At 59.6% G+C, this 15,291-nt stretch overlaps 1 protein-coding gene across 30 annotated transcripts in view; it reads left to right on the forward strand.

The window, feature by feature from the left end:
* Window positions 1–15,291, forward strand: part of MACROD1 (mono-ADP ribosylhydrolase 1) — a 171,676-nt gene that overhangs the window by 149,377 nt on the left and 7,008 nt on the right. For 21 of the 30 annotated variants that reach the window (XR_013403292.1, XR_013403293.1, XR_013403294.1 and 18 more), the window contains 1 exon segment: window positions 5,037–5,066. The exons of the other annotated variants lie outside the window; for them this stretch is intronic. Coding sequence is in view for 8 of the 21 variants with exons in the window: in NM_001194685.1 (NP_001181614.1) it covers window positions 5,037–5,066 (30 nt within the window). In the remaining 13 variants the exon portion in view is untranslated. 30 annotated transcript variants of the gene reach the window in all.

The following is a 15,291-nucleotide window of genomic DNA, read 5'->3' on the forward strand; positions in this document are numbered from 1 at the left end:
CTACCCCTCCGGTCAGGACTGGAAGCTTCCAAGGCCCAGGGACTACATACTGTTCTCTTCTCTGTGCCTGCTGCCCAGCACAACCCTGGCACCCAGTTGGCACTGAATTCAAATGTTTTGTGTGGAGCATGGAGGAAGGGCTGGGTGCCACCTGTGCCTCAGGCCTCCTGTGACCTGTCATGACAGTTTCCAAACACTCAGGTCTGGCCCTCTCCCTTTCGCTGGGCAGCGGCCACCTGCCAGCCTCTAACTAGACTGGGAGCTGGGCACAAACTGGGGAGCTACTGCGCCCTGCCCTCAGGGACGGCAAGTGCTGGGGCAGAGGAGGGCCGGGAGGAGGGGTGTGTGGGAGATGGAGACTGAGACTTCCAGGCCCCCAGTCCCCAGGGACCGTCAGCAGGGGACAGAGGACTTGGCAGTGACTGGCATTGAGGGGTGCCACCCCAAGGTCACAGGCACAGCACCGGGCTGGGAGCCAGTTAATCAAATCCCAGGGAGCATGGCACAGGCACATCCTCGGGTGGGGGGAACCCGATGGGGCCGGGCTGCCTCCGCCTGCAGACTCCAAGAGCAGACCGCAGACCAGGGGCCCCACAGCCTCCAGGGTGTGCTTGCTGCTGGGAGGCCCCACCCCTACCCAAAGCCAAAGCAAACTGTGCCCCTCCAAGCTCCCAGGGCCAGGCTCGGGTCCCCCACTCCGCCCCACACAGCATTCAAAGACCACTGTTTGCTGGGAGCAGGTCTGGGTCCCTTGGGTGGGGCCGGGTCATGAGCCCCAGCTTGGACTCGCAGTCCAGTGCCCATCCCCCACCTCACGCGGCCACCGCCTGCCCGAAGTCACCATGCCTTCAGCAACAAGAGCCTTTCGAGACGGGCATGCTGGGGGTCAAGAAAAGGAGCTGTAACAACCAGTGCTCCCGGGCCCAGCTCCGTCTTCCCCAGTCCCCAGATACTCTGTGAGCCTCAGTTTCCTCCTCTGAAACTGGGTTGATGACTTGTATAAGGACCAGAACCTCCCAGCAAACTGAGGGGGGTATGGGATGCAGTAGAGAAGGGACTTAGAGGCTCAAGCCGGTGCCAGGGACTAGCTGAAATGAAAAGGGCTGGCCACGGACCAAGATGTTGGGGTGCACACAGGCCTGAGGAGCAGGGAGACCCGAGAGGCCCTGCCCTGGGCTGGGTGGCCACACCTGGAAGGCTGTCTGTTGGCATCGGCTGGCACAGCCGCCCTAGACTCTTCTCCGCAAGCCCCCAGGCCACTTCCCTGCATAGCCTGGTCCAGCTGTCAGCCTTGGAGGCAGCTTTATGGAGGCACCATGTGGCCGGGTGTCGAGGCCCAGGGGAGGCCACCAGAACGGGGGCCCGGGGAAAAGAGGAGCTGAGGAACGGGGTCCCAGGCACCAGGTCGGCCACCTGCCCCCCGGAGCCCTCACCCATGGAATGTCAGGCAGGGGGACCGGAGAAGGGGACATAGCAGACTGGCCTCCCCAGGCACCCACTGGGTGTGGGTCAGGCCTGGGACCAGGTCCTCTGTGCAACCGAGTCTGAGCCCCCAGCACTGGGCCGCAGCCACTCTCTCCTGCCTGTGGCAAATCACATCTCCTGGCCTGGCCTCCCCCACCTCCACCCAGTGAAGTCTTCCCTCTGCCCCCATTCACCCCTCCTCAGGCTCTGGCCAGGTTACTATCAGGTCAGTTCACCCCACTCACCTTGCCGGGTGCAGTGCAGGCCACACACAGTGGAGTTTGGGGGTGCCAGGTGGGCAGGGGGATAGCATCACCTTCCCACAGGGGCCTGCAGAATGGCAGGTCAGCACCCCTCCCCTACCATCCCTTCGAGGCTCACTGCCAACCTATTTGGCACGGTGCCGTCTTTGAGCAGGAGCCAGCTCATTTATGGCCGGTGTTAATTAAGAGAGAGAGGTGATGGGGGGATGTGGGGAGGGGCCAAGGAGGGCAGCTGCCAACCACTGCCAGGACTGCCCAGGCCGAGGGGCCTGGAGCTGGACCGAGACCTGAGATGCCCCTCCTCCCTCGCTAGCTCTGGGGTGGCGCTGCCCAGACGCCCAGCCCTCGCCTCTGCAGCTGCACCTGCTGGGGTGGGGAGTGGGTGGAGGCTGCATCTGGGGCTTGCAGGGTGCTCTGCCTGGTTTTGAGAAGGCAGGCCCCACCCCTGGCCAGGGAAAGGCAGTCCCTCTGACCGACCCTCAGGCAGTGTCGCTGGGGTCAGCTGGCTTTGTGGCTTGGCTTGGAGTCAGAAAGACTCTGTTCCAATTCTGCTGCTGCCATCCCATGACTCAAGCTCCCTGAGCCTCAGTCTCCTTCTCTGTAAAATGGGAACCATCACACCTCCCTTGTGGCTTTGTTATGATAATAAATGGCCCCATCTGTGCACCAGTCTGTAGCACCCAGTCTACACCCAGCAAATAGTCTCAGTCAGCAGAAATGTACATTCGTGCCCAGGCACAGTGGCTCACACCTATAATCCCAGCACTTTGGGAGGCCATGGCGAGTGGATCACTTCAAGTCAGGAGTTCGAGACCAGCTTGTCCAACTTGGTGAAACCCTGTCTCTACCAAAAATACAAAAAATTAGCCAGGTGTGGTGGCACATGCCTGTCATCCCAGCTACTCAGGAGGCTGAGGCAGGAGAATCACTTGAACCTGGGAGGTGGAGGTTACAGTGAGCCAAGATGGCGCCACTGCACTCCAGTCTGGGCCACAGAGCCAGACTCCGTCTCAAAAAAAAAAAAAGAAAGAAAAAAATGTGCATTTGTGGGCACAGGCCCCACCCAGAGTCACTGGGGGGCCCGCCCCTCTGCAGCCTGTCCGGGGCCAGCCTGGGCACCCCATTGTGGTCTGGCTCCCTGCTCTCCCTCCGGCTCCGACTGCGGCTCATGCTCCCACTGCCTCACTGGCACCACTCAGCTCGCCTCCCCCTCACTTCCCGCGGCCCCCACCCCTGCTCTGGGAGCGCCCAGCCGCTCCTCGCCTCTCCATCTTAATTAGCTGCTTGTATTAATCTCGCAAGTAACGTGGCAACTTGCAGCCTTGGGTTTTCGGGCTGTGGAATTAATTACTCCCCAAGCGAAGAGCTGTCAGCTCTGGGAGACCAGCCACTCGGAGCCGCCCGACACCACTTAGCAGCGTCCATGCCATCCTCATGGCATCTTGGGCCCACAGCCTGGCTGGCCCAGCTTGGCTCTGTGTCCCCCCATCCTTCCTACAGAAAGGGTTGCAATGGACTGGGCAGATGGGGTGGGTGGCAAAGCCGTGTGCAGAGCTGAAGGCCCCACCTGGGAGCCAGGACTCCTCAGCAGAGGGGCGAGCACAGCTGGCCTCTCACTTGGCCAGCATCTGGGCCTGGGCAGCACCTGCCTGGCCTCGCCCGCTGCTTTCCCTGATGAGCTCTGACAGTTACCACAGACGCAGGCTGCAGGCGGGAGCCGGAGCCCAGGCTGGGGGCAGCGTTGGCATGCACAGCTCTGGCATTCCTGCAGAGACGGGCTGCCAGCCTCACTTTGCCCCCGTGTCAGCTGCATGGTGGTGGGGGGCAGCCAGCCGGACAGACTGAGACGGACAGGGCTGTGCAGGAAGGTGGCAGCCACAAAGCTGTCAGTCCAGCTCTGCCTGGCAGCGCCACCCCTAGTCCGAGGAGGGGGCGGGGACCCAGGCCTTCCTGCAGCGGGGCTCAGAGCGGAGGACCCCTCTCCATTGGCCTTCACACCACCCGGTGAGGTGGGGCTGTTCTCCCACATGGGGAAACTGAGGCACGAGGCCACATGGCCTGTCACCCCGCTGTTGATCTGGCTTTGGCTTCAGTGGTGGTGTTCCAGGCCCTTACCTGGCGTGCCTTGCCCCTCTTGCAGTTGGGCGCCTTGCCCCCACCCCCGCCCCCATCTGCGCCCCCCAGCGCTGCCCCGAGTTCTCAGTCCTCCAGCTCTGGCCCTGGGCAGCGCTTAGCCCGGTTGCAAAGGTGCAGTTGCTTCCTAGTGGCTTCCAGGCTGTGCCCTGCCGGAAGCTGTGAGCCCTGGGGACAGGTCCTTTCCTCCCCACATCTCTGCACCAGGCCTGGCGCTGACCGGCCTTAGGAGATACTGTGGGCAAAAGAGCAAAGGAGGCCGGGCGCGGTGGCTCAAGCCTGTAATCCCAGCACTTTGGGAGGCCGAGACGGGCGAATCACGAGGTCAGGAGATCGAGACCATCCTGGTTAACACGGTGAAACCTCGTCTCTACTAAAAATACAAAAAACTAGCCGGGCCGGGCGCGGTGGCTCAAGCCTGTAATCCCAGCACTTTGGGAGGCCGAGACGGGCGGATCACGAGGTCGGGAGATCGAGACCATCCTGGCTAACACGGTGAAACCCCGTCTCTACTAAAAAAATACAAAAAACTAGCCGGGTGAGGTGGTGGGCGCCTGTAGTCCCAGCTACTCAGGAGGCTGAGGCAGGAGAATGGAGTGAACCCGGGAGGCGGAGCTTGCAGTGAGCTGAGATCCGGCCACTGCACTCCAGCCTGGGCGACAGAGCGAGACTCCGTCTCAAAAAAAAAAAAACAAAAAAACCCAAAAAACTAGCCGGGCGAGGTGGCGGGCGCCTGTAGTCCCAGCCACTCGGGAGACTGAGGCAGGAGAATGGCGTAAACCTGGGAGGCGGAGCTTGCAGTGAGCTGAGATCCGGCCACTGTACTCCAACCTGGGCGGCAGAGCGAGACTCCGTCTCAAAAAAAAAAAAAGAGCAAAGGAATGAAAGGGCCATGGCAGGGGCCATCCGCCTCTCAGGACCACCCATGCACTTGCGTTCGGGTGAGCGGGCAGGCCCTGGTAACTTTCCTCTGTCCCCAGCCCCACCACCCTACAAACCCTAGGCCCACGAGGAACCTCCTCCCTCTCCACCATCATCTACCACCGCCCCAGAGGGCTCAAGTCTGAAGACCCAGCTGGCAGCCCACTTCCATCTTGACCTCACCCTCCCCTCGGGGCTGATACTCCCATCGCAGCCCCTTCCCCACTGATCTGCCTTTGTCTCTCTCTCTTGCAGCCAACAGCTCCCTGCTCGGAGGCGGTGGCGGTGAGTGGACCTTCTGTCTTGGTGGGGGTGGGGGTGCGGTGTGGCATCTCCCCTGCCGTGTCTGTTCCTCCCCTGCCCCTCAGCCCCGGCGCCCAGCTCATTGCCATCCACCTGCCCTGCTGTCCTCACAGGGTGCCTCCCTCCTCAGAGCTGGAGACCTGGATGGCAGGCCTGGCACCCTCACCACCAGGCAACCCGGGCCAGCTCCCCACCCCTCTGAAGGCAGGCCTCCTGCTCTGTAACTGGGCGGGGGCCACAAGTGTGGTGGAAAAAACCCAGCCCTGACCTTGATCTCCCTGTGACCTTGGGCAGCTCTGTCCCTCTTGGCCTCAGTTTCCCCACCTGTGAGGGCAAAATTATCATCTCTGCCCTGCTGTTGGACCTCGGGCTCTGCAGCCAGGACAGGGAGAGACCTGTCAGCTGTCAGCCCTGGGACGTCTCTGTGTTTGCCATTGTTAACGACCACAACGGAGCAGGGGTTCTGGCGGGGCCAGGCAGGCAAGCAGGAGGTCAGAGGTCAGGGTGGACCTGGCCGCAAGCGATACAGGCCAGGTCACAGGTCACAGGTACCAAGTACCCTGTACCCCCAGCACCTGCCTCATGGCCAGCCCACCCAGAGCAGACCACATCAGCCCCTTAGCCCAGTCCCTCAGCCCCCCAGCTGGCCGGGCTGCCCGCTGTCTGCACAGGCAGCAGGATGATTGGTGAGCCAGGGGCCAGGGGTTAATGCGCCGTCGGATAAATCCCAGGGGCCGTGTTTACGGCAGTGGTGGCGGGGCCCAGGCCAGGTTTTAAAAGGGGGAAAAATAAAAGGGGCATGAAGGTCAGGAATAAATAAGAGCAGCGTTAAGAGCTGTCGGTGACCAGCCAGGATGCAGAATGGGGGTCTGTTTGTGGCTGAAATGTTTTCCCTCCTCCCCATTCTCCTCCAGCTGTCCCCATGGAGGTCACAGCTCCCTGGAGGCCTCACAGAATAAGGGGCTTTGCTGGGGACTGTGGTCCTGAAAACAGGCCACCTAGGACCCTCTTCCGAAGCCTGTCCTTTTGGAGGACACTTTGCAGACCTGACACCTGCGTGTCCCACCCACAGCACCCTGCCCTTCCTCTGTTCATTCATTACCCTTGTGTGCCAGGCCCTGAGCTGGGTGCCGGGACAGGTACTGCCGGGCACAGATGGGCCTGGCCTCTGTCCCGTGAGCTCCCAGTGCAGATGACAGCACCACCAAGACACAGGGTGATCTGTGGTGTGGGCTTGGGGGTGGGAGTGGCACCGTAGGAGCTTGATGAGGAGTGCCTGTCCCTGCTCGGGCATCAGGAAGGCTTCTAGAAGGAGGTGGTGCCTCCACTGCAATCTGAGGGATGCATAGGCGTGAGCCCAGTGAAGAGTGCTGGGAAGGGTGTCCCGGGCAGAGGGAACGGCGCAGGCAAAGGCCTGAAAGTGGAGGAGAGGGAGGGGAATTTAGGGAGGCTCTGACACAGGAATGGCTGGAGCCCAGCCAAGAGGTGCAGAGACGCGAGATGGCCCAGGAGCCCAGAGAGCCTGTGAGGAGCGAGATCGTTAGCTCTTCAGTTCAGGAAGATAAAGGATCACAAAGGGGGTGGCCTTTCAGTCCCACACCAGCTCATCAAGTCTCTTCAGCCACAACCCTGCCAGGGTTCTCATCTCACTCAGGGCCTGGGCCAAGTTCCTTAGCATGGTTCGTCAGGTCCCCAGTCACCTCTGACAGTCACCTCCACGCTGCCACCCTCCCCACTTTGCTCCGGCCACCCTGGCCTCCCTGGACAGGCCCCGCCCACTGCTGCCTCCGGGCCTTTGCCCTGGCAGTTCCTTCTGCCTGCAGTGCCCTTGCTCCAGTTGTCCACGCGGCTGCTCCGTTCACTCTGACAGGCCTTCACTTGAATGTCGTCTCTCAGGAGGGCCCACCCTGGCCCCTAGCTGAAATTGCGGCTGCCTCCCCTGCCCCATGCTGGCACTCCCTCGGTCCCCGCCCTGCTCTGGTTTTAATTTTTCTGAGCACCTGTCTCCTTCTAACGTGCTATATGATTTACTTATATATGATGTTCCTTGTCTTCTACCCCTGAAAATGAAAGACTATCTCTTGCACCCAGAACCGGGGCTGGCACTTACAAGTGCTCAATACATGTTTGTAATCCCAGCCTGTAATCCCAGCACTTTGGGAGGCCGAGGCAGGAGGATTGCTTGAGCCCAGGAACTTGGGAGCAGCCTGGGGAACATAGTAAGACCCCATCTCTACAAAAAAAAAAAAAAAGAAAGAAATCAACCAACTATGGTAGCACGTGTGCCTATAGTCATAGCTCGGGAGGCTGAGGTAGGAGGATCACTTGAGCCCGGGTGGTTAAGGCTTCAGTGAGCTGTGATTGTGCCACGGCACTCCAGCCAGGGTGACAGAGTTAGACCCTGTCTCAAAAAACAAGGAACAAGGGGCCAGGCATGGTGGCTCATGCCTGTAATCCCAGCAGTTTGGGAGGCCGAGGCAGGTGGATCACCTCAGGTCAGGAGTTAGAGACCAGCCTGGCCAAGATGGTGAAACCCTGTCTTGGCCAGGCGCGGTGGCTCAAGCCTGTAATCCCAGCACTTTGGGAGGCCGAGACGGGCGGATCACGAGGTCAGGAGATCGAGACCATCCTGGCTAACACGGTGAAACCCCGTCTCTACTAAAAAATACAAAAAACTAGCCGGGCGAGGTGGCGGGCGCCTGTAGTCCCAGCTACTTGGGAGGCTGAGGCAGGAGAATGGCATAAACCCGGGAGGCGGAGCTTGCAGTGAGCTGAGATCCGGCCACTGCACTCCAGCCTGGGCGACAGAGCGAGACTCTGTCTCAAAAAAAAAAAAAAAAAAAAAAGAAACCCTGTCTTTACTAAAAATATAAAAATTAAGGCTGGGAGTGGTGGCTCACACCTGTAATTCCAGTTCTTTGGGAGGCTGAGGTGGGCAGATCACGAGGTCAGGAGTTCAAGACCAGCCTGGCCAACATGGTAAAACCCTAAAATACAAAAATTAGCTTTTTCTACTAAAAATACAAAAATTAGCTGGGCATGGTGGTACACACCTGTAATCACAGATACTCAGGAGGCTGAGGCAGGAGAATTGCTTGAACTCCATAGGCAGAGGCTACAGTGAGCCAAGATCGCACTACTGTACTCCAGCTTGGGTGACAGAGTGAGACCCTGTCTCCAAAAAAAAAAAAAAAAGTTTATTGAATGAATGAACTACAGGTAAAGGTGGGTGATCTGTGGTGTGGGTGTGGGGTAGGAGTGGCACCGTAGGAGCTTGATGAAGAGTGCCTGTCCCTGCTTGGGCATCAGGAAGGCTTCTAGAAGGAGGTGGCACCTCCACTGCAATCCCAGGGACTCTATGCATTAAGCAGCGACCTTACCCAAGGGCAACCAGTGGAAACCACAGATGTTTTGGCAAATCAGGAGTGGCTCACAGATGGCCAGTAACCTCACTCTAGGAAGTGGAGGGGTCCTGCCCTGGCCACTCAGGGGCACCGTGGAAGCCTCTCTGGTTCCCCTTCCAGCATTTAGGGGTGAGGAGCGACTGGCACAGGCCTCTCACACAACCCGACTGATGCAGAGATGGACGGGGCGGGTGCCCCTGGAGGAAGTGGGCCCAGAGTCCAGCCTTTTAACACGGGCTGAGATTTATGGAGCCGCTGCTAGTGCTTGCTGGGCCTGTCACTCTGCTAATGTGATTGGAACACAGTGGAGGTGGCGGGGAGGGGGCTGTGGTAGGGACGAGGCTGGGGCTGGAATGGAGCCCAGCCTGGGCCCTGGAGATGCTCTGCCCTCCCCTGTACCCTGCTCCTCCCACCATCCTTTGAGTTCATCCAGCCCTAGTCCCCTACCTGCCCAAGTTAGACCCCACCTGACTCTGCCCAGACACACCCGTCTTCCCCTGGAGTCCCTGGACATCCCTCCTACATGAGTTCAGGCCTCTACCCACGTCCCTCCCATGACCACCCACCCATTGTTCGAATAAGCACAAGGGCCATCCTGCCTGCCCCAGCCACTCTGCCCAGAACCCTGACACACACCACTGCTCCGTGTCTTCGTCCCACAGCCCTGGTTCCCTGCTTGTGTTTTGTGTTTGTTCTTCATTGCCTGCTTCCCCACCATTCCGGTGGCCATTCCGGAGTCCATTCCGGACTCTCCCTGAGGGCAGGATTATGGGAGATTCTGAGCCCCTAGAAGAGCTTCCTGCTTTGAAGTAAATAATTAACATCTGTGGTGCAGTGAGTGGCACCCTTTGTGTGCCCTGGGAGCTGGGAACACAGCTGTCAGTCTGGCACCCTCATCCCATCCCCTCACCCTGGGGGGGACTGCCAGCCTGCCAGTCCCTCAATGGAGAGGGGCAGTAGGCAACACCCTGGCCAATACCCCAACCAGCATTCTAGCCAACACCCAACCAGCATCCTAGCCAATACCCCAACCAACATGCCAGCCAACACCCCAACCAACACACCAGCCAATACACCAACCAACACACCAGCCAACACCCCAACACACCAGGCAATACCCCAACCAACACCCCAACCAACACCCCAGCCAACATGCCAGCCAATACCCCAACATGCCAACCAATATGCCAGTCAACACCCCAGCCAACACCCCAGCAACATGCCAACCAACATGCCAGCCAACACCCCAGCAACATGCCAGCCAACACCCCAACCAACACACCAGCCAACACCCCAACCAACATGCCAACCAATACCCCAACCAACATGCCAACCAATACCCCAACACCCCAGCCAACACACCAGCCAACACCCCAACACCCCAACCAACACACCAACCAACATGCCAGTCAACACCCCAGCCAACACCCCAGCAACATGCCAGCCAACACCCTAACCAACATGCCAAGCAATACCCCAACCAACACCCCAACCAACATGCCAACCAACACTCCAGCCAACACACCAGCCAACACCCCAACCAACACGCCAACCAACACTCCAGCCAACACGCCAGCCAACACCCCAACCAACACCCCAACCAACACCCCAACCAACACACCAGCCAACACCCCAACCAACACCCCAACCAACACCCCAGCCAACATACCAGCCAACACCCCAACCAACACACCAGCCAACACCCCAACCAACACCCCAAACAATACCCCAAACAACACCCCAACCAACACACCAGCCAACACCCCAACCAACACCCCAGCCAACACCCCAGCCAACACACCAGCCAACACCCCAACCAACACACCAGCCAGCACCCCAACCAACACCCCAGCCAACACCCCAGCCAACACACCAACACCCCAGCCAACACAACACCCAACCAACACACCAACCAATATGCCAGTCAACACCCCAGCCAACACCCCAGCAACATGCCAACCAACATGCCAGCCAACACCCCAACCAACATGCCAGCCAACACCCCAACTAACACCCCAAGCAACACCCCAACCAACATACCAGCCAATGCCCTGGCCAATGCCCCAGCCAATACTCCAACACCCCAAACAACACCCCAAACAACACCCCAACCAACATGCCAGCCAACACCCTGTGCAACACCCCAGCCAACACCCCAACCAACAGCCCAGCCAACACCCCAGCCAACACCCCAACCAACACCCCAGACAACACCCCAACCAATACCCCAACCAACACCCCAGACAACATGCCAATGAATACCCCAACCAACACCCTAGGCAACACCCCAGTCAACACCCCAGCTAACACCCCAACCAACACCCCAGCCAACACGCCAGCCCATACCTCAGCCAACACCCTGCCACCCTGGAGTTCCTGCCAGTAGGGGCAGGCACAACTGGGGCTCAGAAGATGGGACTGGGCCTGGCCTGCAGGGCTTTGGGGTCCAAGCCCACTGTTTTTACAGCAAATGTGCAGTGATTCATAGCAAGAGAGGGCTGCAGTCTCAGGGGAGCAGAGACGGGAGTCTCCCAGGCACCCCCAGTGCAGTGAAAGCCCCAGGGGCTGCTGGGGCTAAAGGGATTTAACCTGGAGGGCACAGGAATACTGTGCCTGCCTCACTCTGGGCCTGAACCCCCACCCACCAGGCCCTGGTGCCGAACTAGATGGTGCTGGCAATGCAGTGAGTCCCGGGGAAGTCCCCCTACTCCCCTACTGCCCATTCCTCCCTGGGGCTGTCTCTGAGTTGAGGGGGCTATGCCAAATGCTGGGACTCAGCCTTCAGGGAGACCCAGTTTGGTAGGAGGCTTCCCAGCAGAGGGAGCATTTGACTTGGGTCCCGAAGGCTAAATAGGAGTTCTGCAGGTAGAGCAGGATGGAGGGACCCCAGGGAGAGGGCCTGTGTCAGCTTCAGGGAGGCCTGATGGGCTTGGGGCAGCCACCAGCCTTCCCGACAGACCCTTTGGCCTGGTGACTGCCAGGACCCCTCCTCTCTCCCACCTCCCTCCTGGAAAGCTTTTACTGGCTCAATAAAAACATTTTTTAAAACACTCTCCTATTGTATGGTAAGAAGGGAGGCAGGTCCTAAATCAGGATGGGAATCGACAGGGCCGTGACGCGTGTCTCTGCTGTTTATTAGGACTGAAATGTTTGCTCGGCGATAAGGAGCCCGCTTTCTCGGGGAGATTTGTGCGCTCTTTTTCAATTACCCCTCGTCTTTCTCTGCCACTTTTGCACTAAAGGGATAATAAATGTATCGGAGCGTTTCAATTATTCATCTAAATCATGACTGCGCCTGCCACGGCCAAGCTTTAGTGACAGATTAATTCAGGGCCGCCTTCCTCTGGCTGCGTGGCCGCCATCTCTACTCCAGCCTGGCCAGCGCCCCAAAGGGTCAGCTCCTGGGGTGGGTGAGAGGGAGTCAGGCAGATCCCCGGCAGGCGGGCAGGACAGGATGGAACCCCATCCCCACCCTCCCCACATTCGGTCTGGGGCCTTCCTGAGGTCAGCAACCCCACCCAAACTGCAGGAGTGGGCCTGCCTGTGTGGGTGCAGCTGCCCCTGCCCCCATGCCGTCGGCCGTGAGCACCCCTGCACCCTGTGCCCGCAGGGCAAGTCCGTGTGTGTGTGTCCCCTACACCCGGGCCCAGCTCCTTCCCACCCAAGAGAAGCCAGGGTGGCTGGGCTTCCCTGGCTGTCTTCCCGTGGCACCGGGCATTTGCACACGCTGCTCCTGGGCCCGAGTGCTCCTCCGCCTCCTGTCGCAACCCTCCCACCTAGTTTCGCCTTCCCATGTCAGGGCAGCCCCTCCGACACCCCCTCCACTGCTCTGTTTAGTGAAGGCCTGCCGTGTGGACAACACTCCCTGTGCCGTGCCCGCGCCCCAACCCTGGGCGCCTGTGTGTGCGTGGAGCACACCTCTCACCTCTCCCCAGGCCCCACCGCAGACTCCCTCACCTGCTCAGAAGCCGCCACCCACGGCCGTCCCTCCTCATACACATGCTGGGACCTTGGGGGCCAGCCGAGCACTCTCCCCTGCAACCCTGCCTCTCTCCATCAGGTCTTTCTCTTGCCACTTCCCTCTCTCCCTCGTTTTCTCCATTTCTCCCTCCACACTTTGCCTCTGTCTGGCTCCCTCTCCCTTCTCCCGTCGTTCTTCCTCTCTGGCTCTGACTGGCTCTCTGCTCCTAGACGGGCAGGCCCGGGAGAATTCGCCCAGGCCTCTAAGTATTCAGCACTCGACTCCTGCCCTGCTCGCGAGCGCTCCGCGCCCTGCTCCGGCGCTATCTCCCATCGCCCGGCCGCTGCTAATCCGTGATTGGTTCCCGCCGCCGCTAGGAAAAGGCTCAGCTCCGGCCGCTCCGATTAGCCGATTAGCCGATTAGCCGTGGCCTTGCTCCACGAGCAGATAACGTGACCTCCGTGACCTGTGGCCAGCCTCAGCCCTCTGGAGGCGGGACTGTGTGCGGCCCTCCCCTCCCCAGCAGGGCTGAGCTCAGAAGAAGCAGGCAGCCCAAGGGGATGGGCAGTCCCCGCACCTGTCCCTGTACCAGTCTCATGGGTGTTGTGTGTGCAGGGTGGGCGTGCCAGGACCCTCTGGCATGGGGCTGTCTGGCAAAGGGCAGGGGTAGGGGCTGTGCTTCAGCATAGAAGGGAAGGGCGTGCCAGAAAGAGGGAACAGAAGAGGGCCCAGAGGCCGAATCAGAACACATCCCTCCACTGTTGGAAACTTCCCACCGCGCTGCAACCAATTCCCGGTTGCTCGATTCCTCGCACTGCCCAGGAGGTCCTGTAGAGGCAGCGCGCCCTCCCAGCCTCACCTGCTGGCCTGTTCCTGCCACAGGGCTCTTCCCTTCCAGAGCCTCCCACCTGACTCTCATCCGGGACTGTCCTCCCCACCTCCTTCCAAAGCCAGTTCTTTCTCATTACTCGGGGCTCTGCTCAAATGCCACATCCTGGGAGGGGCCACCTCATCCTTTGAACAGCCTGCTCCTCCCTCCTCCCTCTGGTCCAGCTCCATTTTCCCCTTCTCCTTTTTCACCACCGCCACAACTTAGAGCTGCGTGTCCTGTCCCTAGAACTGCGGCCACAGGACTCCTGGCCCTTACATAGGGCTGGCATGTGGCACGCTGCCCCCCAGCCCTCGTCCGCATTTTTTGAATGGTGCAGAGTTTGAGCCAGTAGGAGGGGCACGGGAGGTAGCGAATTCATCTGAGGGGGAGGCTGCAGGGAGTCCCAGAGAGTCCTTGAAAGCTTTGTTGGAGTTGAGGATTTTTTTCCATGTATCCTTGGGAGCCATGGGAGGTTTTATGACAGGTGGCGCATGCCCTTCCCCAAGGAAAGGCCCCCAGGCCTTCCTGCCACCCCTGCCTGACCCCAGTTGATGATGATGGTGCCAACAGCAGCCAGGCATTCTCAGTACTCATGACATGGCCACCAGCGCCCTTTGAACCTCTCCCTGCAGAATCTCACACACCCTCACCCAGCCCTATGGGAGGCATCATTAGCATCTTCATTTTGCAGATGAAGAAACTAAGGCACTAAGTCCCTGGAGCTGAAGCTCACTTCCCACCCCACCCTGCAGCTGGCCCCTTGTGTAAGAGGGATGCTGGGACTTGGGCCCCTGTCCCATGGCCACAGCTTTGACCAGGCAGGACTGTGGAGCTCCTGCTCTGCCCCCCAGCAGGCACGATGCCACCAAGCCCCTGCATGCAGCTGCCATAGGGATTTTTAATAACGGGAGTGATTTTTGCATGATGAATGAGGCACTGCCGTTGTGTACATAATGAAGCCCTAATGTTTTCAAATCCCCATTTAAGGAGCTGATCTCACCCCGTAATGAATTTCAGATCACATCACAGAGCTGTTGTCCATCCATCTTCTCCCTGGGGCACCCACCCGCCTTGGCACCGAGAGAGTGGGGCCTGGTGAAGATGGGCTCTGCACCCCACTGGGCTGAGCCCAAGCCTAGCACAGAGCCGGGGCTGGCTAGGGTTTGTTGATTAAATGGATGACCAGGAGGGTGTGGGCAGAGGCAACGATGGTTCGGCAATGGGCTGTCACTCAGGGTCTTCGCCTGGGAGTTGAATAGAAGCCAGAGGTAGAGAATGAGGAGTGGGCTGGGAGAGAAGAGAGTGCAGGACCCTTGAGTGGGTCACTTATCCAGGCTTTGTGGCTAAACCTTCCCTCTGCAGTGTTTGAAGCCTGGGGCAGCAGGTCAGATGTCTGCCCTTGATGCAGTTGGTACCCTCTCAGAGACTCAGTTTCCCCATTTCCCGGGGAGCCTGGCCCCTTTCTGCCTTAGCATCTGGTATTTCTGTAGCCCTCCTCCGGAAAGGGAAACCAGCACGGGCTGCACCAAGGCTCGGCTGCCAATGCCCTGCAGGTTGTGCCTAGATGTCCAGGCGGAGTGGTCCCTGGAGCCCAGACCCCTGGTCCTTCCTGGGCTGGAAGGGAAGCACACCCCTCCCCCAACCCCCAACTCACACCTCTGCCTCCCCAAGGCCCTCTGTCCCCAGCCCCTCCTGCCTGCCTTCTCAGGGGCACCTCTACCCTGGCAGTGTGGGCCGTCCCTGGGGTACAAGGCCCCCAAGATCATGACGGGGCAAAGGAATCCCCTGCCTGTGAAGTCCGTGGCTGAGCCTCAGCCTCCCATCTGTAAAAAGGGGATCCCCCCACACAGCCCCCGAAAGCTCTTTTCAGAGGCGTGAGGTTGAGCTAGAGAGGTATGAGACTCGGCACCTGAGAGGCAGGGCCAGACGCTGTAGTCACAGGGCAGGCCGGAGACCCAGCCAGCCCAGGGC

This window comes from Macaca mulatta, chromosome 14 (assembly GCF_049350105.2).
Source record: "Macaca mulatta isolate MMU2019108-1 chromosome 14, T2T-MMU8v2.0, whole genome shotgun sequence".
Classification (NCBI taxonomy): Eukaryota; Metazoa; Chordata; class Mammalia; order Primates; family Cercopithecidae; genus Macaca; species Macaca mulatta.